At 40.8% G+C, this 26,577-nt stretch overlaps 1 protein-coding gene, 1 long non-coding RNA gene and 2 other non-coding genes across 5 annotated transcripts in view; 1 reads left to right on the forward strand and 3 right to left on the reverse strand.

The window, feature by feature from the left end:
• LOC118556775 lies at positions 1-6,223 on the forward strand. Of its 2 annotated transcripts, none has more exons than XR_004927357.1 (3): positions 1-93; positions 5,592-5,715; positions 6,138-6,223. It is a non-coding gene; the product is annotated as an uncharacterized LOC118556775 (long non-coding RNA). The 2 variants fall into 2 exon arrangements; XR_004927358.1 differs by lacking the exon at positions 1-93 and adding an exon at positions 3,318-3,423.
• The window catches only part of LOC105920600 (gamma-aminobutyric acid receptor subunit rho-3), a 26,494-nt gene continuing 4,527 nt past the window's right edge, over positions 4,611-26,577 (reverse strand). Inside the window, exons 2-10 of the mRNA XM_012856207.3 lie at positions 21,374-21,486; positions 11,384-11,451; positions 9,842-10,065; positions 8,683-8,765; positions 8,444-8,581; positions 7,139-7,291; positions 6,158-6,219; positions 5,614-5,745; positions 4,611-5,299 (exon numbers count right to left, since the gene is read on the reverse strand). Coding sequence (XP_012711661.2) covers positions 4,997-5,299; positions 5,614-5,745; positions 6,158-6,219; positions 7,139-7,291; positions 8,444-8,581; positions 8,683-8,765; positions 9,842-10,065; positions 11,384-11,451; positions 21,374-21,486 — 1,276 coding nt within the window. The 3' untranslated portion in view covers positions 4,611-4,996. The remainder of the gene's footprint in view (positions 5,300-5,613; positions 5,746-6,157; positions 6,220-7,138; positions 7,292-8,443; positions 8,582-8,682; positions 8,766-9,841; positions 10,066-11,383; positions 11,452-21,373; positions 21,487-26,577) is intronic.
• Positions 24,198-24,269, reverse strand: trnat-cgu. The gene has a single exon. It is a non-coding gene; the product is annotated as a tRNA-Thr (tRNA).
• On the reverse strand, positions 25,177-25,248 carry trnat-cgu. The gene has a single exon. It is a non-coding gene; the product is annotated as a tRNA-Thr (tRNA).

Here is a 26,577-nt window from a genome sequence, read left to right on the forward strand (position 1 = left end):
CAGATTCAGGTTCAGGTTTCTGACAACAGCGTGAAGGAAAACATGACCCTCTGACCAAAAGCCAAATGAAATGACACCAGCAGAGACCGTCAGGTTAGCAGCACACATCTGGATCAGCACCAGGCCTGAGCTCAGCAGTTCACAGCAGAGTTAAGGTGGAGTAAGATGAGCTGTGAGTGAAACACTGAGGACGCCCTGCAGCCTCAACATGACGATCCTCATCAGACGGAGCGCCTGCAGTAAAGCTGCTGCTTAAAGAACGACAAAGAAACACAGACAGCAGGATTTACCTGACAGCCAGCAGCTGCTGCACCAATCAGGACGGGTTATCAGGCCTGTTGGACCAGATAACCCGTCCTGATTGGTGCTGGGGCGAGGATGTGGCTGATGATGGGAGAAGGCCGGTTCTGAGCCCTCAATGGGTGACTGGTTCAACTCTGGATGAAGGAAAGCCAGTCAGCCCCCAGATGAAGAGATGAATTCAGAGAGGCAGGAAGCTGCTGCAGCAACGTTCTCACTCTGAAAAGAAGCTGTGTGTAGGAAGGCTTCAGTCTGGAGCCCTTTACGGAGATTAAAGCTGAATTAGTGAATTAGTGTTCAGGAGGTAAAGGCAGAGCTTTTCACGTCTCAACCTCCTTGTTGGAACAGGCAGGAAGTAGAAATAACAGCAACTTTAATCCTCACAGTCTCATTCTGTAAGGAATAACAAAGCCTGGTGATGACAGCGGCTAACGCTAACCACGCTAACCACGCTAACTGCTAATACGGCGCGCTGAGGACTGCCTCAGCGCTAAACGCTGTAACCAAATTTAAAATAGTCAGACTCTGCTGCTTCTGCTCCTAATAAAAATGACCCTTCATTAGAGGAAGGCTGAAAACAAACTGATATTAATATTAATATCTATACAGTAAACCAGAAAGTCAGAAATGACTCACACTGCTAACACTCAAGATCTTTTTTATCAAGTCGTGGTGTGTTTACAGCTAAATACTTAAAAGCTGTAACTTTGTCGGGTTTCAGATGATGGTGATTATCTTTCTGTTAGTTGTAGAACAGAATTAAGTTATTAAATATTAAGTTTATTTAATCTCTGACAGAAAATTTTCTGAAACCATATAAACTTTCTATTAGACCCGTTCTTCAATGATATTAAAAACAAAAAATATATATATTAGTCAGAACTAGATTGTTGTTGTTTCCCTGATTCAAATCTAAATACCACAGAGATTAAATTGTTAAACCAGCAGCGGTTCCAGATGAGGCTGTAAATAATTCATACTCCTGGTACATTTAGCTGTAGAAGTTCAGTCCATTTACCATTTAAAACAATCCTATAATTTTACCAGCACAATCTGTGGAGGGAGATAGAGATTAGGGTGATGGCACAGAGACTTGGATTTCTCCTTAATTAAGAGAAATTGGAAAAATAAAACAATAAAACAGGCAAAACACTGATTAAAAGTTATAGTAAAGGTTTGAATGCTGTAATAAAATTATTCTATTTTCCCATCTGTTACTTTAAAGCACATAAATATGTTTTAACAAACCATTTCTCTTATCAAAATGTCAGTTAAAACTTTTTTAATAATGATATTCCTTTTATATTGTTGTATTATCTCTGCTGTCTCATTTTCCATCAGAACCTTTAACTATTAAACCTAAATCTGATAGAAGGCTGACTAATTTGGGATTTAAAGTGTTGTTTTTTTTTCTGACCTGTGGGTTCGGGTGGATGATTTGTACTACTTATATTGTTTCAGCTAAAATGTTAGCTGGCTAACCGCAAAAACCCTAAAATGTAATGTAAAAAGAAGCCGTTAAAGAAGGAAAAGAGCTTTTAGCGGACCACAATAAACATAAAATATGACTTTTAACATCTAGCGTCACTTTTAAGCTAAATTATTCCTGTGGTTGTTATTCATTTTATCTATTTTTAATAAAACAAGCAGGAAAAGAGCTTTTAATGGACCACAATAAGCAGAAAATATGACTTTTAACATTTAGCTTCACTTTTAAGCTAAATGACTCATGTGGTCTTTGTTTTTGTTTGTTTATTTTTAATAAAATGAGCAGAAAAAGAGATTTTAAAGGACCACAATAAGCAGAAAATGTGACTTTTTACATCGAGCGTCACTTTTAAGCTAAATGATTCCTGTGGATTTTGTATTAGTTTGTTTATTTTTAGTAAACGAGCAGAAAACTAGCTTTTAACGGACCACAATTAGCAGAAAATATGTCCTTTAACGTCTAGCGTAGCTTTTAAGCTAAATGATTTCTGTGGTTGTTTTTTATTTTATCCATATTTAATAAAACGAGCAGAAAACAAGCCTATAACGGATCAAAATAAGCAGAAAATATGACTTTTAACATCTAGCATCACTTTTAAGCTAAATGAATTCTGTGTTTTTTGTTTTTGTTTGTTTATTTTTAATAAAACGAGCAGAAAAAGAGGACCACAATAAGCACAAAATATGACTTTTAACATCTAGGGTCACTTTTAAGCTAAATGACTTCAGTGGTTTTTGTTTTTGTTTGTTTATTTTTAATAAAATGAGCAGAAAACGAGCTTTTAACGGACCACAAGTAGCAGAAAATATGACCTTTAACGTCTAGCATCACTTTTAAGCTAAATGACTCCAGTGGTTTTTGTTTGTTTATTCTTAATAAAACGAGCAGAAAAAGAGATTTTAAAAGACCACAATAAGCAGAAAATGACTTTTCACGTCTAGCGTCACTTTTAAGCTAAATGGTTTAAAAATAAATAAAATAAAACAACAACCACAGGGGTTGTTGTTTTATTTTATTTATTTTTAATAAAACGAGACTAGTCTGAGTGTTTTTAGGGGTAAATATTTACTATTGTCGTGCTTTATTAAGCTCACCGTCAGTTTTCCGTATTAACAGCGGGAAGCGGAAACTGAACGGAACCAGACAGTTAAAAAGGAGAAAAGCCAAACAAACACCGGTACCTCCGCTTTGGGCCAGCCGAACCGAGGCGAACCTCTCTGGGTTTGGGTTCCCCGGTCTCTCGGTGGAGGAGCAGCCTTTTCCGCCGTAACGTCTGGAAGCGGCTAACGGCTGCACTGATTCGGGCCTCCGGCGCTCAGCCCGGCCCAGAGAGCGGCTCGGTTCGGTTCGGTTCGGTTCGGGTTGTTTCCGGACTCAGGAGCTCACCTGGCTCCTCGGGGCCTCCTCCGTGGGCGGGAGTCACGCTGCGTGGGAGGTTTTCTCGCACCGTGGTCTTCCCGCTGGGACTTCAGCTCCCATGAACGCTGCGCCGGTTGAAACTTTGCTGCTGGTGTCTGAACTCCGCCGTTACCGTGGTTACGGGGCTGCAGCGGCGCGCGGGCGCTCACCTGCAGGCGCGCGGAGCACGGCAGCCATGATAACTGTTTACACCACGCTGGGGACCACAACACGTGGTTTGTAGACATATTATGGTTTAATTTGTAAATACGAACCATAAATCATTAATAACTGATTATCATGCATTAATAAAAGGCGAAAAAGAGAAAAAGACTGACCTAAAATGTTTCAAATTCTATATATTTCATCTAGAGTTGCTATATTAAATGTCCCAGTCGTATTATAATTTCATTCGTAAATACTCAATACATCATTAATCACTGATTATTATGCATTAATAAAAGACAAGAAAGAGAAATTAAATGACCTAAAAGGTTTCAAATTCTATATATTTCATCTAGAGTTGCTATACTAAATATTCCAGTTGTGTTATAATTTAATTTGTAAATACTTTAAAAATCAATAATAACTGATTATTATGCACTAATATAAGGCGACAAAGAGGAAAAAACTGACCTAAAATGTTTCAAATTATATATATTTCATCTAGAGCTGCTATACTAAATATACCAGTTGTATTATAATTTAATTTGTAAATACTTTAAAAATCATTAATTACTTATTATTATGCATTAATAGAAGGCAAGAAAGAGAAAAGAACTGAGTCTGATTCTCGTCAAATAGTGAGCCACACCAAATCCATATATGACAAAATTGTTAAAGATTCTATATATTTCTTATAGAGCTGCTATACTAAATGTTTCAGTCTAAAGTACAACCTTGTAAGCTTAATAAGCATTTGTAAACATAATTCTGTAGCATGTAATTATGTATTTAATCACAGCATTAAAAGCATCCACAGCAAAGGCAGCCTTATTGTAAAGTGTACACCATGACACAAAGTAGAATATTACATGCTGCAGACTTAGTTTACAAATGCTTATTGAGCTTTGAGGTTGTACTCTCTAAATTAAATATAAAGAATTTGAAACATTTTATCCAAATATTAATCATTATTTGGCAAGACATTGTTAGTTTTTTCTGCCTTTTCTCTGATTTGTTGCCCTTTATTAATGTAAAATGAAAAGTTATTAATGATTTATAAAGTGTTTAATGAATTATCAATAATATATCTACAAATCATTTATAAGCCTCGATTATTACAAAGTGATACCCTCCGCTGTATTTAGATATACAGTTGTTAGAATAAGTAGTAGTATGGAGGGATAAAGTTTAATTCTGTTATTTTTGCTGATTATAATTCCTAATAAAATCCCAACAAATGTATAAAATAAACTGAATAACACGTCAGACTAATAAAAAGACACATAATAGGCCCACTGTTATGTTATGGCCTTCAGAACCACAGAGCAGACTGCTGATTTAAAAGTTATCCTTGGAGATGAAACAACAAAAGGCCATTGTCAGAGAAGCTGTCTGTGAACCAGCCATTTTTACTTTAGCTTTGCTTTATTTTAGCTCTCAGAAAGAAACACAATATCATGACAAAACACAAAAAGAAAACACATAAACTTTAAAAAAAAGAACAAATATACAGCGGTGTACTCTCAGGACATTAAAGATGTAGCTGAGTGAAACAGTCCAACACATCCTCAGGTGAGTTCAGGTGTTTTTACTGCAGTTCTCCCAGCAGGTGCTCCGTTTGAACAGGTGACGGTCCAGGCCGGATCAGGAGTACATGCTCCAGTAGACGGTGTTGAAGAGCAGGTAGGACAGGGGGAAGGCCAGGCGTGAGTACGAGTCGATCACGTAGCTGTTGTTCACCAGCAGGTCCACGTTCTCCCGCACGGACCGCTGCCGCCGCAGCCGGGTCCCCTCCGGGGGCCGCAGGTCCGAGTTCTGGCTGGGCGTGGTCAGGGGGTCTCTGGTCAGCGTGGGCGCCATCCGGGGGAAGGGGGTCAGCTCGATGTCATTATCATGGAAACAGCCGTCGAAGGCCATGGCCTGGCTGGCGTTGAAGGTGGAGGGGATCTGAAAGCATGGCGGGAGGGAGGGGGATTTCAGTCACTTGTTTCAGCCTAAAAGTACCACACTTTTGGAAAAAGACCCAAATTATGATTTTATTTTGCATCTGCCTGTCTACAAAACGTGTTTTATATTTTTCAGCATGTTAAATAAGTCAAATACTCAGTAAAAACTAAAACTTTGACAGCTGCAGCACTGATTGAAGGTTGATGATCTCCTGTAATGTCACAGTTTGACCACTAGAGGGAGACAGAGTAAACAATAATTTTGTTAAATCTTTTTTTTTTTTTTTTAACAGCATGAAGGATCTCAGCGCTGACCTTCCCCCTCCTCATCTTCCTCATCTCCTCCAGCGTGGTGCAGTAATTCACGGCAGCGTACTCAATCACAGACAGGAAGACAAACAGGAAGCTGGTCCACAGGTAGATGTCCACCGCTTTCACGTACGACACCTGGGCAGTGAAAATAGGCCAGTTGTTCCCTCACTGTCACGTTTATGCAAACTTCTGTCACAAGTTAGGCGGCAAATAAATGACCATAGGCTAGTTTAGCTGCGCTGAAAGCCACCTTTTTTGGGAAGTAGAATTTAAAGAGATAAAGGAGACTATAGAAACATCTGCAGGCACACTGGATTGGCAGCAAAACTCATTATTAAACCTCTTCACAAGGACAATTTTAAATGTTTTTGGTTTAACAGGTTAGTTTAACGTTAAATAAAATGTTATTTAGTGTAATTTGCATGTTGATTATCTTCTTTTCATATCTACTGTATTCATTCTGTGCTCAGATGGGCTGATGTCAGACTGAAACATGAGTGTCTGAGGAGATTTCTGTCTGCCTGCAGGAGTCCCACCCAGGCGTTACCTGAGGCATGGACGAGGACACTCCAGTGATGATGGTGGACATGGTGAGGACAGTGGTGATGCCTGCAGGAGGACACAGCAAACAGTTACACAGGAGGTCCTAATCATCACTCATTCTTCAATCTAGTTACTGTCGTTTCCCCAAATATCCCGCAGGGGGCGCCGTGCTGCAGCACTGTAAGGGTTTGGCCCACATGGAAATAAATAAAAAAAAATTAATGTTGCTGTTTGGAACAAAACAAGCAGCTTCGTCAAATTCTGACACATTTTAACAACATGGCTGTTGCTGATTCCTTAGGTTGTTCAGACTATTTCTGAAAACCTTGTCCTTGAAATAACACACAGAATCGACAATACATGCCAGCAAAATCATTTTAAGCCATTTTAGATTTAATAAAACTAAAAACAAAACAACCTCCCATTATTATAAAAAGTCGTTTGAGCAAATAATATATATTACATTCAATAAAGCATCTTGCCTGGAGAGTAATACGCTCTATGTTAGTGACATCATTAAAATAAAAATAAATCCTGTGTAACACATGTTGGTCACATGACCTGTTTACTTTCTGAATTCTCGCACGTTAAACCAAGTGATCTAATTACAAAACAGCTTCACAGTAATTAATCAAATAACATTTGTCGTAGTGCGTATTCTTGGATGAATAAATAAACCAGCTATACCTTCCACTACATCTATTTCTAATGAGCAAACTGGGCAAATTACATTATTATATGTTGGTGCTGCATCATTACTGTAATAACCAGCTAACGACTCGTATAACATGATATTTTTTGGTTTTGTGAACATCGACTGGGTCTGCTGTGTCGTTGTTTTAGGACCGCTGGATAAAAACTTTGGTATTTCTGCTGCTGCTGAAAACAACTCTCACAATGACACAGCAGGCTTATAAATCACAGTAAGATTCAGGATTCAGGCTGGTTCTGGTTCTGGCTGAGGTCCGGATCATGCATGTCTTACCAAGAGACACTCTGGCAGGAACGGCTCTCCTGTCGATCCAGAAGGACACCCAGGAGAGGACGACCATGAGCATGGTGGGGAAGTAGGTCTGCAGCATGAAGAAGAAGACGTGCCGCCGCAGGATGAAGTGGATGAAGAGTCGGTTGTACCAACCTGGAGGCAAAGAAACGGGTTCAGTTCATCTGGCCGGTGCTGAGCTGTCAGGGATTCCAACAAACCGTCAAAACCAGAAAGGATCTGAGTGTCGGTGGAATATATCTGAGGTTTAAGTTTATAAATAATAGAAAATGGATTATTATGCAGACTGCACAGTGGAGCAGAGGGTAGCGCTGCAGCCATGCAGTAAGTCCAACCCTGGGTCTTTCTGCATGGAGTTTCCATGTTCTCCCTGTGGATGTGTGGGTTCTCTCTGGGTCCTCCAGCTTCCTCTCACATACCAAAAACATGACTGTTAGGTTAATTGGTCTCTCTAAATTGGTTGTCCTGTTTGTCTCTGTGTTGCCCTGCTGCAGACTGGCTACCTGTCCAGGTGACCCCGCCTCTCGCCCATTGACAGCTGGAGATTGGCACCAGCAACCCTCTGGACCCCATGAGGGATAGACGTGTTAGAACAGGGGTCTTCAACAGGGGGTCCGCGACCCCTAGGGGGTCCGCAGAGGTACTGCATGGGGGTCGCGAAAGTTTTGGTTGAATAAAAAAAAAAAAAAAAAAAAAAAAAAAAATTTAAATTAAAACATGAATCTGTCAGTTATGTTAATAGTTCAGTATTGTATGCAATGTAACAGGTATGTTTATGCATGCCAGTGGCACTAACAAGCATCACTTATTTTCCTTTTCACATTTATGTTTTAAAAATGTCCATTTAAATAGCTTTTATGCATGATTGCATGCAATTGACAGACATTGTTGATCTTGGCAGGTATCAGTTTATTGTGTTATGTTTATTAATGGCAGTGGCATGGCCACCCTACTCACTGTGCCTTGCACATGTTTAAAATAATAACATGAATATATGAACCTGTGTATTATTTGAGTATCTTAGTATTGAATGCACAATAACAAGGTACATTTACACATGGCACTATAGGACCAGTTTGATGTAACACAATTTTATACAATATATATAATTAGGGGGTCCCCGCTCCATCTCGCCATCAGTTTGGGGGTCCTTGGCCTGGAAAACGTTGAAGACCCATGTGTTAGAAAATAGATGGATGGATGGATGGAGGAGAAACACGCAGGTTGTCGTATTGTGTCCTACTGTGTTGCTGTGAGTGTCTGAGGTAATCCATGGCCGTCTGTCACCTGTGCTGCTGTAGAAGGCGAGGCCGCTGGAGGCGTGGAAGTGTTCGATGAAGAACTGCGACAAGACGATCTCATCCGTCCTCAGAGAGTCGTTGCCGTTCTTCCAGTAAAGCATCAGATCGTTCTCATTATACGCGTCTGCAGAGACAGAGGCTGTTTTAATGTGTCGCAGACATTCACTGTCCTACGTCACAGTTTAAGCATTAAACAGGTCAGGCTGATCCGTTAGGGCTTCTTACAGCTCTCCAGCTCCAGTGAGCAGTTCTGCGTGTCCAGAGGAAAACTGCTGAAGTCCATGGAGCAGAGCGCCGTTACTGTCACCCTGAAAGACAAGAACACACAGAAATACGTAAAACAATCAATTCAGAACAGAAATAACTCAGACATTGTATTTTATATTTAGGGTTTTCAGCATAGGTAAGGGATTCTCAAGATAATCCCTAATGGCAGCATGTATAAAGATGAAAAACTGTAGGACCTGAACTACAGCCATGTGGAACTCCATATGTAACTTTTTTATGCTAATAGATCTTCTTTGAATTTCCTCCACTCTCCTTTTGGGGTTTGAACTTGAATGTAAAGTGTTTCTTTCGAGCCAAACTAAGGAAAATATGTTTCAACATAAAAACTTTTTGGTTTGTGACGGTATAGTCAGGCTTCTGACAAGCAGCAAACAAAGGCCCTGCAGAGGATAGTGAGGGGAGCTAAGAAGGAAGTTCAAACAAATCTATTAAAGATCCTAAAGAAAACACCATCTTGTCTGTTTTTATATGCTATTAATGTCTTTTGATATTGAAACTTCCCCGACTTGATATTTTTATTAAGTTCTAACTTTACAAAATAAACCTGTTTTTAATGTGTCTTTTTTCAGCTTGAAATTAAAGTTATTGAAGAGACACATCTCTAAAAATGTGAAAGAATAGATGCTCGATCGAATATATTACATGTGGAAAAGACAAAAGATCTGTGCACCAAATAAAGCTCACAGCTTTGACTTGTGAAGCTTTATTTAGTGTAGACCTGTAGTCTTGGTTTTCCTTGCAAAATTCAAGATATCTCGTGGACAAACCCATTTAAAGTCATAAAAATACACAAAATCACATTATTACTAAATAACATGTACAAATAAAATATAAATGAATGAAATAAGTGAATTCATTAAAAAAAATGCATGGATACGAAACAAAATAAACAGTTTTCCTCTGTGTAAAAAAATTAAAATCTTTTAAGAAGCCAAAAAACATCCTACTGCAAAATTAGACATATTCGGTGAAATATCAGGAGAGGGCGCTATTTCACCTGTCAAATAGGAATTTTCATTAAATTAAAATTTTGCAAAACAAGATTGTGGGTAAAATGGTTTTAGCTACAGAACTGAGAGGACGTTATCACATTCACCTGACGCTGTAGAGGATGTTTCCGTCGGGGTAAACCCGCAGCATGATGTTCTCCATGGTGGTGTCATGGATGAAGGAGCGCTTGGAGTGGACGAAGAAGACGTCGGGAACCCAGATCTTCTTCACTAGTCGGGAATCAAACGTCCGGCTCTGGTTGTTACGGGATGGGAACGACAGCCGCTCGTCCTTCCAGTAGTGACGCAGGTAGAGAGTCGTGGTGAAGTCCTGAAGGATGCAGACACAGGCTATAAAATATTCAGTGCCATATTCATTTTAGCAGCAATGATTTAGTTTTTGGTCTGCTGACTGCCGTGTTGTAGAGGAAATATGCGAATAATACTTAATATGCTAGAATATGTCACCAGTACCATTTTGCATCAGCAGGGGGCAGAGTTGTCCCATTTATATGGATGAAAACAACTAAAAAAATATTAGATATAAGCTGCTCCAATATATTTTAGTCTGAAAGAAATGTAAACGTAATAAACAGACATTACAAGAGTGGCGCAGTAGTTAGGACGGGTTGCTGGTTTGATTCCCTGCTACAACTGTCTCAGTCGTTGTGCCCTTGGGCAAGACACTTGACCCACCTTGCCTGCGGGCGGTGGTCAGAGGGCCCAGTGGTGCCCAGGCAGCTGTGGCTACTAACATAGCTCACCACCGTCAGGGAGTGAATGGGTGAATGACTGATTGTAGTGTAAAGCGCTTTGGGGTAGTTGGACTGATAAAGTAAAAGGCATTTACCATTAGCCTGCTTTTCCACCAAAAATCTTGGGATTTAAATACCTGGGACTCTTTTTTTACCCAGGTCATGTTTGTGTTTTCTGTTTCCTCTGCTCTGAAAAGCTTTATGATGCATTGGAAAGTTGCAAAGAATGTTGCATTGCAACTCCAGAACAGCGGATGACGGTAATAAGAAACCGAAGGTCCAACAAGCAAAGCCCAACCGAGAAGCTTTAGCCCGTTTGGTAACAAAACAGGCATTTAAACATTCTTGATCACAAAAGAGCATGTTTAAATATGAATCTCGTATAAAATAGAAAACACCACGAGGGGTTAAATATGGCAGATGAGTGGAAATCATAACACAGCAAGAGAAGGCCCTGCTAAAGAGTCATATCCATTTCTCTGAATGTGAGGTCTCTTTATTCCAGTCCAGGCAACCATGACAACACCTTCCTCTGCATCATTCGTCTCAGCCCTGAACAGACACGTCTGAGTCGGTGACAGCCTGACTTCAAAGCTGAACCATTGAGGGTTCAGCTTTGAAGCAGAGGCAGAGGCAGAGGGAGGCACCAGGGAGCGTCGACACTTTATTATTTCTCTTTTCATGGACAACAATGGAGCAGCAAATAAATCTACCTTCACAGAACATATTTATACAAACAAACTTCAGACGCCTAAAATTATGTTTTGATTATTTCAGATAGGAAATTATATTAGTGTTAAAACTCTCTTTGATGCAAATCTCAGTACTGTGGGGCTTTTTTGGGAGATTTTTAAACAGGTATAGCAGAAGACTGGAAGCAGAACCTTGACTTACCATGTTGACCTCAGAGATGCTATCAATGCTCTCCACCTGCACATCGATGCCCACAGGGATGGCTGAACCTGGAACAATGACACAACTATAAAAACTGACTCTAAATGCAGACTTGAGAAAAAGTGAATTTTCTGTGAGAATCAGATTGGTCTCTACTGCTGATCCAGTGAGTCTTTGAGTTGTGTGGTTACAATTATTAACCGTGATAATCAGCTACTCATAAAACAAACTCACAACTGAAAATGTTTTTCTTTTTTTTTCTTTTGTGATCAACAACTTTTTAATATTTGTTGTGGTTTCGGGACAACAGAGGAATACTAGTGACACTAACATAGTTAGCAAACACACAGTTAGCACAAAGTCACCAAAGTGTGGTTGAGAACATAGAGGGGTGGTTAGCTTGAGTAACCATTGTTCAACGGATGCTACCTTAAGCTACTGTTAGCTTGCGCTGATGCAACTCTTAGTTTACGTAGATGTTAGCTTGAATATCTGCACATTGTAAAGCATTTGGTCTAAATAGGTGGTAGTCTAAGTAGTTTTTTTAGTAACTTAACCAAATGTTAGCGTGCTCAGTCGAATAAATCTTAGCTTAAGTAAATGTTATGGTATAGTTTATTTTACTTGAAAATCAGATATTTGAGTTCCTAGTTGTTTCGTATTCAGAATGGTTATTGACCACAGGGAACATAATCAAATTTGATTGAATAAACTAGTTTTTGGAACGTCTGACTAGCTAGCTTCATTAATTGTTAGTTTAAGTAATCTTTATTCTAAGTAGTTTTTAGCCTAAATATTCATGACTTTGAGAGTTCTTTAGTGTAGGCAGTGTTTAGCTTGACTCCCCCACCAAGAGTTTGACAGGCTTACTTCAAACTGAGCTGACTCTTTTCAAAACAGCCTCCCAGGGAAATAAAAACCATAAAAAAGAAAGGATAATACTTTTGCATGTTCAAAAATCAGTTATTGAAATTTAAGTTTAAACATGCTGAAACTTATGTTTAACTTCTCTGTGGATTCAGTCATTCATCTCATTCAGTCATTCAACAGTCACAAATAAAATTGGTGTGCTGATGTAAACAAATTTGGGTAAAAGTTCTCTGATTTGATTTGTATGGAAAAGTCAGGCACCCAGTCAAGCGGTAAACCTCTGCTCTGGTCTGTAAACCTCATTTGTTCTGGGACATCCTTTGTCTTTACCACAAGCTCGCTGCAACCAACATCTGCCCTCAGCCCTCCCCTCCTGAGTCCGCCTCATTAGCAAATTAAATATGTATAAACCCGAGTTAAGCACAAACAGAGCAGAAAAAGCTAAACAGTACAAATCCCAGAGGGAAAAAAAACAGCTAAACTCTGTTTCTGCTCTGCCTCCACAAAGTAATCAGGATCTGATGGGGTTTATTTTAAGGATGTTGGTCCACCGCAATACCACCTCTAATGCTCTTGTTCTTGTTTGGAAATGTACTCAGCTAATTTTGGGATCTGTTTTCTGCTGTGGTTTTTGAGGCAAAACAAACGGACATCCTCCTTTCAGCACAAACATCCACAATAGATGTAATGTAGATTTAAACTCATATGTCATCATGAGGACATAATGTGAAAACCCAAACAGGGAGTGAAACCCACAGGAGGAAAACAAACTGATGCTGTTAGTCTCTAAGCCTGTTTTCCTGATTAATCTTGATTTATAAAAAGGTTGATTCAAGTAATAATGATCAAAAACACCAGAACCAGATAGCATCAGGAGATGCTATCTATTTAAATAAAATAAAAAATAAAACTTAAAATAAAAACATATGGAGAAACATATATTTAATATACAGTCATATTCAATAAATTAGAAGATCATTGAAAAGCTCATTTATTTCTGTAACTTAATTAGTCAAATGAAACACGTTTTATAGATTATTTAGGCAGAGTGATGTTTTCAAGCCTTTGTTTCTGTTGATTATAATGATTTTTCATGAGAATCCTATGAAAACATGAGATTTAAGAGAAGAATATTACGTCAGACCTATAAAAACACATTTTTAATACAGAAATGTGGGCTTACTGAAAAGTGTTTTTAATACCTGCTTAAAAATTGTTATTTTCAAAAGGTGCTTTTGCTCTGACAATCACGTCTAAACTGATTAAAGGAGTAACTATGTCAAAGATTCTGGTCTTGCTCAGGTTTGAATTTAGATCTGTAAATTTGTGGTTCCAGGTTTGCATGCAAAATAGGGAATTAAAAGCAGGAATTTATCCATTTTTTGGTACCAAAACCTTCACAAATTTTGAACAGAACAAGAGATTAACGGATTTTAGGGGTTCTGTCAGCCTGGGGAGGTGAAGCTGGAGCACCTTGGTTCTGGTTCAGTAGAAATGGAGCAAAGCTGCATCTTTTCTCTCTCCATTTCAATGGGAAACAAAGTGTCCTGCAGGAGTTTTACTTAGAATTAAACAAACATAGCAAAGCACAAGGTCCAGACAAGAAGACTGGGCCAAACCAAATCTGGCAGGTTTCTCAAGCCTGGTTCAGAGTGGCTGGGCAGAAATTCCTCATGGATTATTTTTTATGTTTTTTCTATGTCAGTCTGAGCATTAGAGCTCAGCCGCACTACAGAAGCTGCAGGCAACAGGACACAAGCCATTATCAATTACAAGAAATTGTAATTAATAGTTTTCTTGCTTGGCCTTTTATTCTCAGAGGGGAGAAATATGCCATTATTCCCTGTTGTAAATGTAAAACTATTGGATGATGTTTAGACCTGCTTTCTCCTTCAAGGTCTCAGATATTTAATTTTCTATTGCAAAGGCAAAACACAAACATACATTTCAGACATCCACCACTAGTTAAAGTTATGACTAATCATGGATTAACTATAGATTATTTCAAAAGTTTAATGAGTTCCTAAATAAGAAAAATAATACAATTCACATTTAAAGTGCAACAGACAACTTCTTAAAACACATCTGGAAGGCATTTGAAGCTGCCTTCATGGTAAAAACTGAATTCAGTTTATTTATATGCCACGGATTCATTGATTGATGAATCATTTATTAATTAGTTTTCTAACCTAAGTTTTCTAAATGGAGCTTCATTTTCCTGCAGATTGAGCCGATGCATTTCACTGCAAACCTCTTTAATTTTTTTGTTGCTCAAACCATTTGAATTAATAGCCATATGATCAGCACAGTTGAAGCTAGAACCAGTCTACCTGGCTGAATTGGTTGAATGTCACAGGGAGTATTTTTGGCCTGCGGGCTGCCCCTTGAGGTGTCTGGGAAGAGGAATGGTTTTAAAGCTTCAGCTCCTCGGGTCTGAGACAAACATACGGATGTGTGAAGAAATGCCGCAGTGATGTGGAACAGGACACGTCTCACAGGTGATGTTCCTGACCTGGACGTGGCATTCCTGCTGGAGCCTTCATGGATCACAGGGAGAAAAAAGCCACGCAGAGGTCTCTGAGGCGGTGTTCATTTTGGCTGAATGTTAGCAGACCTGCCGCACAATAAACTGTTTATTTACTGAAGCCCAACTGACGGCCAGGACCGTAAAAGTTCTGCTGCAGCTCGGCTTTCAGCCCGAGGGACTGTTAAAAGCAGAGAGAACCGTCAGCGTGACCCCGACAACGACTGGTGCCGCTGGGAACAACATGGACAGCGGCTCGTTGGCTTCGTCTGTTAGAGGAAGTTCAAGGCACAGAGCCGAAATATTTCACTCAGACGTGTCCATGAAGATGTCTCTCTAACAGAACGATCTGACAAATGGCTGCATCTGTATTTAGGGCCTTTGGAGCAGCACCAAAGAGGTTTTGGAGCGTGACATACAACACTGAGCTGGTTCTATTGTTCAGGCTACACAATCGTCCAGACATTATTTATTTAAAGATGTGTTTAATTGCTGTGAATAAATCTCCTCTCAGAGAACAAAGTGTCCAGCAGCGCTCCTGCTCCACAGGATACAGCGCTGCTCTGAGCTTCCATTTCAGAAGAGTTTTCCTTCTTTGAACTAGAACCATTGGCATAATGGTTCTAGTTGTCTGTTGAATCCAGAACAAACTGAGGACAGAAATTTTCTTGATCTTGGCACTAGTGCTGGTCTGATTCACCACCTGTCACACCTGTGCAGCTCCGCCCCGTTCTCATTAGCCTTCACCAGATCTACCTGTACCTCGGACTATATAACCAGCTCTCAGACCAGTCATTAGTGCCAGATTATTACGAGCCATCAGTGAGTTAAATCCAGCGTTCTGAATCCCGTCTGCCTGTTTGCCTGTTTCCTGACCTGTTTCTGACTTCTGACCCTCTGAGCCTGCATGATGATGCATCACAGCCCACTCCCAGAATGTAAGAAGTGGTTCCTGACGTTGGCGATTCACCCACGACCTGCAGCAGTTTACTCCTCAATAAACTGTTTTCTTACATTATCTGATTGTGTCTGGCTGAATTCTGGGTCCTCTGTTTCTGGTCATTACAGAAATGTAGAAGAAGCAAAAAGCAGAAGGATTCGGGTCGGGTCCAGGAGAGAAAACCAGACTTCCCTCCCCAGCAACATCCTCCTGTTCATTCTGGGGGACCCCAAGGTGTTCCCAGGCCAGACAGGATGTATAGTCCCTCCAGGGAGTCCTGGGTCTTCCCTAAGGTCTCCTCTGCTTATTTCCTTGTTGTACAACAGTCGCAGCTCTTTAAAACCAGCTTTCATCACAGGTAGCTTTTAACAAACCAAAACCAAATCTTGTTTTGAATCTCTGTGACATTCTCATATTTTTCAGTGACTCAAAGACACCTGATTACGGCTCTGCGAATCTAAGCTTTGTAAGTCGGATTAGGCATGGATATCATCTCTCTGGGCCAGATTTAAAAGAGAAAAAACAGACATGGAGCAATAACAGTAGCAAGTGTCACGGATCCGGGGTTTACCGATGCTAAATCTGTTATGTCAAGCTGAATTATGTCATAGCAAGAACTGAATGTAACATTTATTTCTCTTCAGAAGAAAAGTAAATTGTTTAATCAGTGACACAGTAAAGACAGTAAACACAGATCAGCCACAGCTCTGTTGCCTCTGTCTCTGGACTGCTAACATGGCTAAACACAGAACAACGTGGGCTAAAAGACCGCAGATAGTGTTTATTAGAACCACAGGGAAAGTTGTGGTAAAAAGTCTTAAAGGGGACATATGCTTTTCACTTCTTCCTTTTCACATTGTAGTCACCCAGTTGTGGTCTATATAACCACAATGCTTTGGTCTGAAATCCCAGTTAATTTACCCCTACATTTTCCATTTTTACCCCTGTTCGGAGGACAATGCTGAATAACTAGTCCATGCATTTGTTACTTCAAGGCTGGACTATTGTAATTCTTTACTATCAGGAAGTCCACAAAATGCAGTTCGAAGTCTTCAGCTGATCCAAAATGCTGCAGCAAGAGTTCTGATGAAAATCAACAAGCGGGATCATATTTCTCCAATTTTAGCTTCCCTTCATTGGCTTCCTGTTAAATCAAGAATAGAATTTTAAATTCTCCTTCTAACGTATAAAGCCCTTAATAATCAAACTCCATCATATATCAGAGCTCTGATTACCCCGTATGTTCCTAACAGAGCACTTCGCTCTCAGACTGCAGGTCTGCTGGTGGTTCCTAGAGTCTCTAAAAGTAGAATGGGAGGCAGATCCTTTAGCTATCAGGCTCCTCTCCTGTGGAACCAACTCCCAGTTTTGGTCCATGAGGCAGACACCCTGTCTACTTTTAAGACTAATCTTAAAACTTTCCTTTGTGACAAAGCTTATAGTTAGAGTGGCTCATGTTACCCTGAGCTACCTCTATAGTTATGCTGCTATAGGCTTAGGCTGCTGGAGGACATCAGGGTCTATGTCTCTCTGCTGAGTTTTCCTACTGCTCTCCAATCTGCTTTGTTTGTTGTTATTTCAGCTTTTAACTTTTTGTTCTCTGTTATTTTTCTCTTCATAGAAGGTACACCTGGTCTGGTGTCCTGTTAGCTGTGACATCATCAGGGGAGGCAGATCATCCTCTATTACCATCTAACATAGAAAGTACTCCTGGGTCAATGTGAGCTTCTGGGCTTTCTGTGTTTCTGCTCTGTCTTCTCTAACATAGAAAGTACTCCTGGGTCAATATGAGCTTCTGAGCTTTCTGTGTCTCTGCTCTGTCTTCTCTAACATAGAAAGTACTCCTGGGTCAATGTGAGCTTCTGTGCTTTCTGTGTCTCTGCTCTGCCTTCTCTAACATAGAAAGTACTCCTGGGTCAATGTGAGCTTCTGTGCTTTCTGTGTCTCTGCTCTGTCTTCTCTAAGCCCCAGTGGGTGGAGGCAGATGAGCGTTCACACTGAGCCTGGTTCTGGTTCTGCTGGAGGTTCTCCTCCCTGTTAAAGGGGAGTTTTCCTCTCCACTGTCGCTTCATGCATGCTCAGTATGAGGGATTGCTGCAAAGCCATCAACAATGCAGACGACTGTCCACTGTGGCTCTACGCTCTTTCAGGAGGAGTGAATGCTGCTTGGAGAGACTTGATGCAACCTGCTGGGTTTCCTTAGAGAGGAAACTTTCTCACCAACCTGGAGGATCTGATGGAGTCTGACTTTGGAAAGAGCCTTGAGATGACGTGTGTTGTGAATTGGTGCTATATAAATAAAATTGAATTGATTTCTAAGAGATGGATTGATTTAAAAGCTTTAAATTGATTTTCTTCGTGGGAGCCCAGAAATGTGCTCAGCACTGTATATATTCTCATCTTGGAGCAGTTTTATATTATAAAAACACAACTACTGTCATTACATGGAAGGATGGCCAAAGTATTATTAGAAAGTGAGCTTAAAGTCGCCACATTTATGTTGTTTCTGTGACAATACCTGACAGCTTTCCTCCCGTTCAATGCATGCAGATAAACCAACACAGGGTTGCCTTTTTGGGATAGGATTTAATGTGAATCAGTGGGACAATGGGTGAAATTCAAAGTCATTGACAAAGCACAAAAACTGTCTGACTTAACAAATCAATGCATTAATCGCTTTGCTTTGTAAAATTGTAAGTAGCTCATAATATATGAGCTGATTGCTAGTAGAAGTTCATTTCTACAACCTCTCTCACCCTGGCTACACCGACTTCCAACTAAAAATAGCCCGCAGATTTATGGTGGATTCCAGTTTACATTTTTCTAATTTCAGAGGGGCCATGTTTCAAACCAAAGACAACAACTCTTAAAGTAGCTGCTGTGTTAAAAAAATATTTTTAGAGGATTATTGTATCTATAGATCAGAAACAGAGTCGTCTGAAACTGGGGACAAATGAAGTTCAAATGATACCAGCATTTAGCAGGAAACCAGTCAACATTTGTAAATACTGTGTAAAACAAATGCAGAGAGACTGGATTAGAATAAAGTTTTATTTAAGGATGCATTTAGATGTTATAAGCATCCCTTAAAGGCTGACCTGGAATTCGAAACATAAGTCATAACACGTGCAAGAAGTAACACTGAATGTCACAGGGAGTATTTTTGGCCTGCGGGCTGCCCCTTGAGGTGTCTGGGGAGAGGAATGGTTTTAAATCTTCAGCTCCTCGTGTCTGAGACAAACATACGGACGCTAGAGGCTTATCAGAGAGAGAAAACTGATGAAATTTAAATTACAGTGTGAAGAAATGCCGCAGCGATGTGGAACAGACAGTAGGGCTGTCGGTGACCCCGCCCGGAATGATGGGCAAGGCCACAGAGACAGACAGACAGCATAGAAACTGCAACAGAGAACCCATGAGAGTTTAAAGACACCTTCAGCATCTAGATTTAAGGGGATTAAAATCATATCAGTGAATTAAATGTAACCTATAAGGTTTACCTTTAACCTTTGAATGGAGTCAAGGGACTAAAATAATAAATTCAAGATGAGAGCAAAAGGAAGAAACTGTCACAAGCAAAATTATTACAGTATTGTCTTTAAAAAGTTCCTGTTTACATTGTCGTCACAGTTCTTGTCATATTGTACAAAAACTGAAGGTAAAAAGGTCAAAGTGAAGGTCAACATTTGACAAAAAGAATTCCCTTAATTTATCCTATGAATTTAAAGTTTGCTAATACAGGGGAAAAAAAATCTTCTTAAAAAGATATATTATGCACTGATTATCTGTTAGAAGAATAAAAATAAAACAGCAGTTAGTCAAAATAACTTGTGCTGCAAACTCAACTGGGAGATTATACCTTCCTTGGCAGATTGGATGAAAAACATAAATGAGCAGCGCTCCAAATGTAACATTCTCTTTTGGGGTAGATTAAAAAGCTTGATCATGAACAACCTTATAAAAAGTTGGCTAAATGTTAGAGGCACATTAATAATCAGCTAACCTGAAGAACTTTATTTACAACAAAAAAATTATAAACAACTAGGCTGTATCACTAGTTTGTTTTATATGGTGGAAAACTTGATCTGAAATGGTTCATTGTCTGAGTAGCTGTTAGCTTAGCTGTTTAAATCAAGATTATCTGCTGGGTAAATAGCCATTAACTTTAATCCTCTTTTGCTTTAGAAATAATTGCTTGAGTACCTGTTGGCTAGGGTAGCAGTTAGCTTTAATGGTGAACACAACTTGGGTAGCTTTTAGCTTAAGTAGCAGTTAGCTTGTGCAGCTGCTAGCTTGAGTAGCTGTTATCTTTAGTAATAAATTGATTATGTAGGAGTTAAAATCGCAAATCTTGCAAACCCGATCCATACTCCAGCCCCAACCCCTCACCACGATCCCAACCTGGACAAACCTCGAGCCCATCCACCCGGAGATGGGGCCAACACGATCCGAACAGGCTAGCCAACCTGAGCCCACTCCACGAAGCCGGAGGTGCTGCCTCCCCCACACCCAGCCCTCCCTCCTTAAGCCCCACACCCCAGGGAGAACAGAAGTGCCAACCCCACTTGACCCCCTCATCTTCAGACCAGACCCTGGCTAAGTGGCCCACTCCTCCTCCAGGCCTCAAACTCCGGATTGAAATCGGAGAACAAGGGTGTGAGAAAGATATACCCGGCAACGGAGCCAGCAACACACACCCCAGATCCCTCAGTGTCTAAATGCAGGTTTTTTTTAGAGTACAGGGTAATGATGAACACACTGACTGGCCGTTATCTCAATTCTTCAATGAGAATTTCTAACACTGCTTAATGCCAACTCACAGTAGACGGTCACCCTTGTGATACTGTACCAATTTACTCTCAGGTTAACCAGAACATTTTCACATAAAACAATGATTACGTTATCGTCTTTTCATCATCCAAACAGTTTGCACTTTGTTTTATTCCTCCAGATGTCTTCCTCGTTTTTCTGAACTGAATCCTTCGTTTTACATCAGATAAGGTACAGGATGTTCAGAATTAGTCCTCACAATCCCACTGGTCAGAACAGAAGCCCCTTTAAGCGGTGAGGGGCATTAAACATCATGGGTGGGAGTAGCAAGTGTTTAAACATTACTACAGAAGCCTGACCAGATCTAGATCTGCTATAATAGTTTGTAGTTTATTAACATATTAATATTTAACAAACTGTATCATATATGTTGTGTGTATTTTTGTACATACATGCATTGTTCTATAATGGCTGTTGTTGCAGTTGACCTTTTGTTTCCCACCCCTCCATCTGCTGCAGACTTGGAATATAATCCAGATTAATGCCCACGAATCCCCCCGACTCACACCGCACACACACAGCAGGTCTCAATCACATCTGAGTGAGCTCACTGCTGTATTGCCAAACTGCATTAACACTCACACACTTGTGCCGCCACACAATGGCAATATCTGGGTCAGCGCTGCTGATTTTTGGATTGACACATCCGTTGTCTAAGTGACCTAGTGTCCATCATCAAAGCTCTGGCATCGTCAGCATGGGAGTGATTTTCTCTGCGTGAGTGAGTGGATTAAATCATCAGGGATCAGAGATGAAATGAGGAAAGCTATTGTCTGTTAAACTATAGGTCTGCAGGGTTATATTATTATTATTTTATGCTTCTGACCTCCAAAGCCTGGTCTCATGGCGAAGTCGTGCTCCTCGATCCTCAGCAGTTGTTCACTTTTTATTAGCAGCGTTTTGGTGCTGTCTTGTCTCTTCAGCTTGTAATCGATGCGTCTGCAATGCAAAGTTTAGGCTGTAATTGCAGGCTTAATTAAAGAGAACACAGTGTGTGGTTTTCTATTATAACCCTCTCACTCCTCACCTCCAGCTTGCTCCCCTTCAGCCAAAACCATAAAAGCTAAAGACAGACGTGTTTATGCAAACATCTTTGCTCTTCTTCTCTGAGCTTTGTTGCTTTTCTTGTTTTACAGCCCTCTGTTGCAGTGTAGGTCTGATATAAACCACCAACCAAATGTTTGAAATACAAAAGGGGGGCTAATGAGTGAACTATATTAATAAAATTACACACATTATGGTTTTAGGTCCAAATAAATCACAATCTTTTCAGATGATAATTGTAATGACTGTCAGGATTTGAAGAGAGGACCTGAGCTTTACCGTTACAGGTGTGACTGAGTTATTTGATCACTAGCGACTTAAAGACAAACACATGTGCAAACATGCAGTGCACAGGTGATCAAACAGAGCTGCAAATGACAAAGCTGGTTTGTCTGGAAAGCTTTGGTGACGCAGTCAAACGTATCGACCTGTAATTGTGAACATAAGACAACAGGAGGCAAACTGCTTTTGTAAAATGACTATTTAAACAAAGTTATTGATAAAAACACAAACGATGAAGAAAGAAACTTCAGTTTTTAATTGCATTTGTGCAAACATAAGAAAGTTTTTAGAAACCGTTAAATCGCATCAAAAGTATTTATAACAGAAGTTCTCTTACATTTCTACTCAAATGTAAAAGGAAATTGAGCTTTTTAACTGATTTAAATAATATGAAAAAAAAAATTCTATTTCTTTTTTATACATCACTTTTTAATACTGAGGAACATTTGAGATTAACTTGATACATCAGTGTTAGACTCGTCGCGCAGCAGGATTCTGTGTTCAAAGCACCCAGAGTGTTCAGCGAACGGTCAGCGACTGCACTGTTGATGCAGACGTTTAATATTCATGTTTTAATCACATTGGTAATGATAACTTAGAATAATTAGATTAGCTAATTAAACATTAATAACAATACATGTAAATTAGAGCCACTTCTACCAGTTCAAACTATAATGTTTCCACTTGTTCATATCTGAGTAATACAATGAAGTAATGTAACACCGTGTTTCACAATTTCCCCCCCAAACATCAGAAAGTGAAGTTCTTTATGTTTTCTTGTTGGAGGTGGGTTTTTATTACAGCCAGCAGCAGATTTAATCAGCTGTTTGGACCTCAGAAAGATGGAAGTGCTGATAATCAGAGTGGAATACATGAGGGCAGCATGTCTGCAGCTGTCAGCAGCTGCATTCAGCCGTAACAAAGGAAGAAACACAACCCTCAACACCCACATGCACCCAGTGAGCCAAATAACCACTCAGATCTTTATTACAATAGTGATAAAAAATGTTTTGGTTTGGAGGTGAATCCACAGTAGCTCTGAAGGAGGCAATCATCCCGTGTAAACTGTTCCAAATTTAATTTAGCGTTACTGAATCAGACCTGTTTGTATTTTGTCTTGAAATGGTTCCTGATGTGAATCTTGAATCTAGACAGAATTACAGGCGCATCTCAATAAATGTAAATATTACTGATCACTTTACACAGAGTGATATATTATAATTTCTTAAGTCTGCTAGTTTTGATGATTTGGCTCACAGCTAATAAACTTATATAGAAAATCTTAATGTTAGATAATAACAATAAACAAGGATTTTTATTATGCGTACGCTATGTGCTACACAGCTAAGGAAGCACATAGCACAGCTGCTGGCAATATATCGGCTATATTCAGATAAATTGTTGATAAAATGTTGAGTGGAAGGAAAAGTCTGCTAGATTGTGAAGAAAGGCCCGTTTAAGAGTTTTCCCGAGGCGTGGACTGCAGCTGGATTCAGAGCCTCTAGAGCCTCCAATAGACGAGTGTCTAACTTGGACTTAGATGAAACTTTTAATGCATCGCAATTTTTCTTCATAGAAGTCCTATTTTACATTTTAAATAGGTTTGTTTGTATTATTAGTTTGACTTCTAAAGGCCTGACCAGAGACTCAGCCTGAGGTTTGACCTAAGGCCAGAGAGCCTATAGAGAGGACAATGTTTTTTTTTTTAATGTAACATTGTTTTACATATTGTCTCTGCTGAAATAAACATATAAAATAGATAAAATAAAAGGATGGACTGTTGCTCATTGGTTCAAAGTCCTCTTTTCATTTAAAAGTAAAGTTTGCGTTTCATTTAGAAATCAAGTCCCATAGTCTTGAGGAGGAGTGGAGAGGCCCAGAATCCACGTTGCTTACAGTCCAGTGAGAAGTTTTCAGTCAGTGATGATCTGGGGCGCCATGTCATCTGCTGGTTCTGGTCCACTGGGTTTTCTGAAGTCCACAGGTAAAGCAGCCGTCCACCAGGACGTTTTAGAGCACTTCAAGCTCCCTTCTTCAGAGAAGCTTCATGGAGATGCTGGGTTCATTTTCCAGTAGAACCTGGTGCCAGTCCAGACTGCCTAAATGTACCAAAAGCTGCTCCAGTGACTCATGGTGTTATTGTGCTTGATTTGCATGAACTGAATCCCACACAGAAACAGTGAGATATTATCAATAGTCAGATGAGAGACACCAGAACCAGCAACGAAGACAAGGTAAAGGACACTAAAGCAGGCTGGGTGTCTATCCACAGGCTTGTCTGAAACTAGCAGTCATGGACTAGGCTTAAACTGCATTCTAAATAAAGGTATGGATGGGGATTGAACCCATGATCTTTGGTTTACGAGACCAACGCCTTTCCACTTGGCCACCACACCTGCATGTATGCATAAAGAAAAAAATGCTCTCTCAGCCTCCCCTCATACTCCAGGTCGGGTGGCTCTAAAGTTCTCAGGTCCTCTACCAGAGGCCTGGGAGCCTGATGGTTCTTCTTAGGATCTTAGCAGTTCCTGAGATTGTACTCTTCTGGACTGAGATGTCTGATGTTTCTCCAGGTATATGTTGGAGCCACTTCTCCAGAGTTACTGACCCGAGTGCTCCGATGACCACTACTGTTGTCCTCACCCTCCAGACTCTTTGTAGTTCCTCCATGAGCCCTTGGTATTTCTTCAGTTTCTCGTGTTCTTTCCATCACTCAGGATGGCCACATCCAACACAACAGCTGTCCTCTGCTGCTTATCAATGATCGCAATGTGCCGTTGGTTGGCCATATCCGTTTGTCATATATATATCTATATATATACAGTGGCATCATAACTTAAGGGGGCACAAAAATTCAATACCTATTAGCAGTAACCTGACTTTGATCAATGTTAAATTAAATAGATACATTAGCATCAACCAACACACTATAAATCCCATTTTATGTAAGCTAAATGTAAATTAATTGTTATGCATAAAATTACAAATAAAGGCTCACTCACAATGTTCATTTATTGAACAGAAAAGATTCACATAGATCCTTCAGTGAGCTAGCAAGGACAACCAACACCAGATGGTCGCACACTTTCCAGCAGAATGTAAACGTAATGTCTGCATTTCCAGTATTTTGATTGGAAGATCTGAGCTTAGGGCCAGAAGATTTGTGCCCCATGGTTGTCTACTGAGTATGTGTTGGGCATGCGCACTGTGATTTCAGACGTTCCGTTATTTAAACAAATGTTGGGGGGCTGGCCGCAATATCAACAGTCTTAAAGGAAACTGACCAAACTTTGCTCTAAGGACAGGTATGGATGGGGGTTGAACCCATGATCTTTGGTTTACGAGACCAACGCCTTACCACTTGGCCACCACACCTATATTCATGACTGGATACAAAAAACTGTTGTCTCACCCTCCCCTCATATTCCAGGTCAGGTGGCTGTTTAGTCTTCTGGCTTCTATCTCCTTCATGTATTTCTTCAGTCAGGCAGCCAAGGCATAGAGTCTTTGTTTAGCAGTTTGAGTGTCTTCTCCTGAAGTCCATCACCGTCTCCTTGGTCTTACTGGTGTTTAAACACAGATGGTTTTTCTCACACCAGTCCACAAAGTCCATGATGACCGACCGGTACTCCAGCTCGTTCCCCTCAGACACACAGCCCAAAATGGCTGAGTCATCAGAGAACTTCTGGAGGTGGCAGCTGTCCGTGTTGTAGGTGAAGTCCGAGGTGTAGAGGGTGAAAAGAAACGGAGACAGAACGGTGCCCTGGGGGGCCCCGGTGCTGCAGAGTGCCACCTCTGACTGACAGCCGTGCAGCTGCATGTACTGAGGGCGGTTAGTGAGGTAGTGGATGGTCCAGTCAGCTAGATGTTTGTCCACCCCAGCGTCCTCCAGCTTCCCCCTCAGCAGCACCGGTCTGATGGTGTTGAAAGCGCTGGAGAAGTCAAAGAACATGACTCTCACAGCGCTCCCGGTGGTCTCCAGGTGGGCGAGCGCCCGCTGGAGCAGGTAGATGATGGCATCCTCTACTCCGATGTTGGGCTGGTAGGCAAACTGCAGCGGGTCCAGGGTGGGGCTCACCACGGTGCGCAGGTGAGCTAGGATGAGGCGCTCCATGGTCTTCATCAGAGGATGAGGTGCTCCATGGTCTTCATCAGGTGGGAGGTCAGGGTGACTGGTCTGAAGTCGGCCAGTTCCCTGGCGTGCGGCGTTTTGGGAACCGGTACCACACAGGAGGTCTTCCACAGGGTGGGCACCACCCCCAGGCTGAGGCTCAGGTTGTAGATGTAGCTGAGGACCTCACAGAGCTCATCTGCACAGGTCCTCAGTAGCCTGGGGGGATGCCGTCCGGTCCTGAGGCTTTCTTTTGTTTCAGCCTCGTCAGCTGACCTCTCACCTGCATTGGTGTGACTGTGAGGGGAGAGGAAGGTAGGGCTGAAGGTGTGGATGGGTCTGTGGTTGGTGAGAGTGGTGGCAGGGGGGATGGTAGGTCTCTGGGGGGCTGGTGGTTGGAGACTTGTGGAGGGTTGACGGCAGGCCAGTATGAGGGAGTCAAAACGGGTGAAGAACCTGTTTAACTCGTCTGCAGCCCTGCTGGTCCTCTGCCCAAAGCTGGAGATGTTCTTCAGACCTCTCCACACATTGTTGTTCTGCACCAGCTGCTCCTCCATCTTCCTCCCATAGTCTTTCTTGGCCGCTGAATTCTA

This window comes from Fundulus heteroclitus, chromosome 21, assembly GCF_011125445.2.
Source record: "Fundulus heteroclitus isolate FHET01 chromosome 21, MU-UCD_Fhet_4.1, whole genome shotgun sequence".
Lineage (NCBI taxonomy): Eukaryota > Metazoa > Chordata > Actinopteri > Cyprinodontiformes > Fundulidae > Fundulus > Fundulus heteroclitus.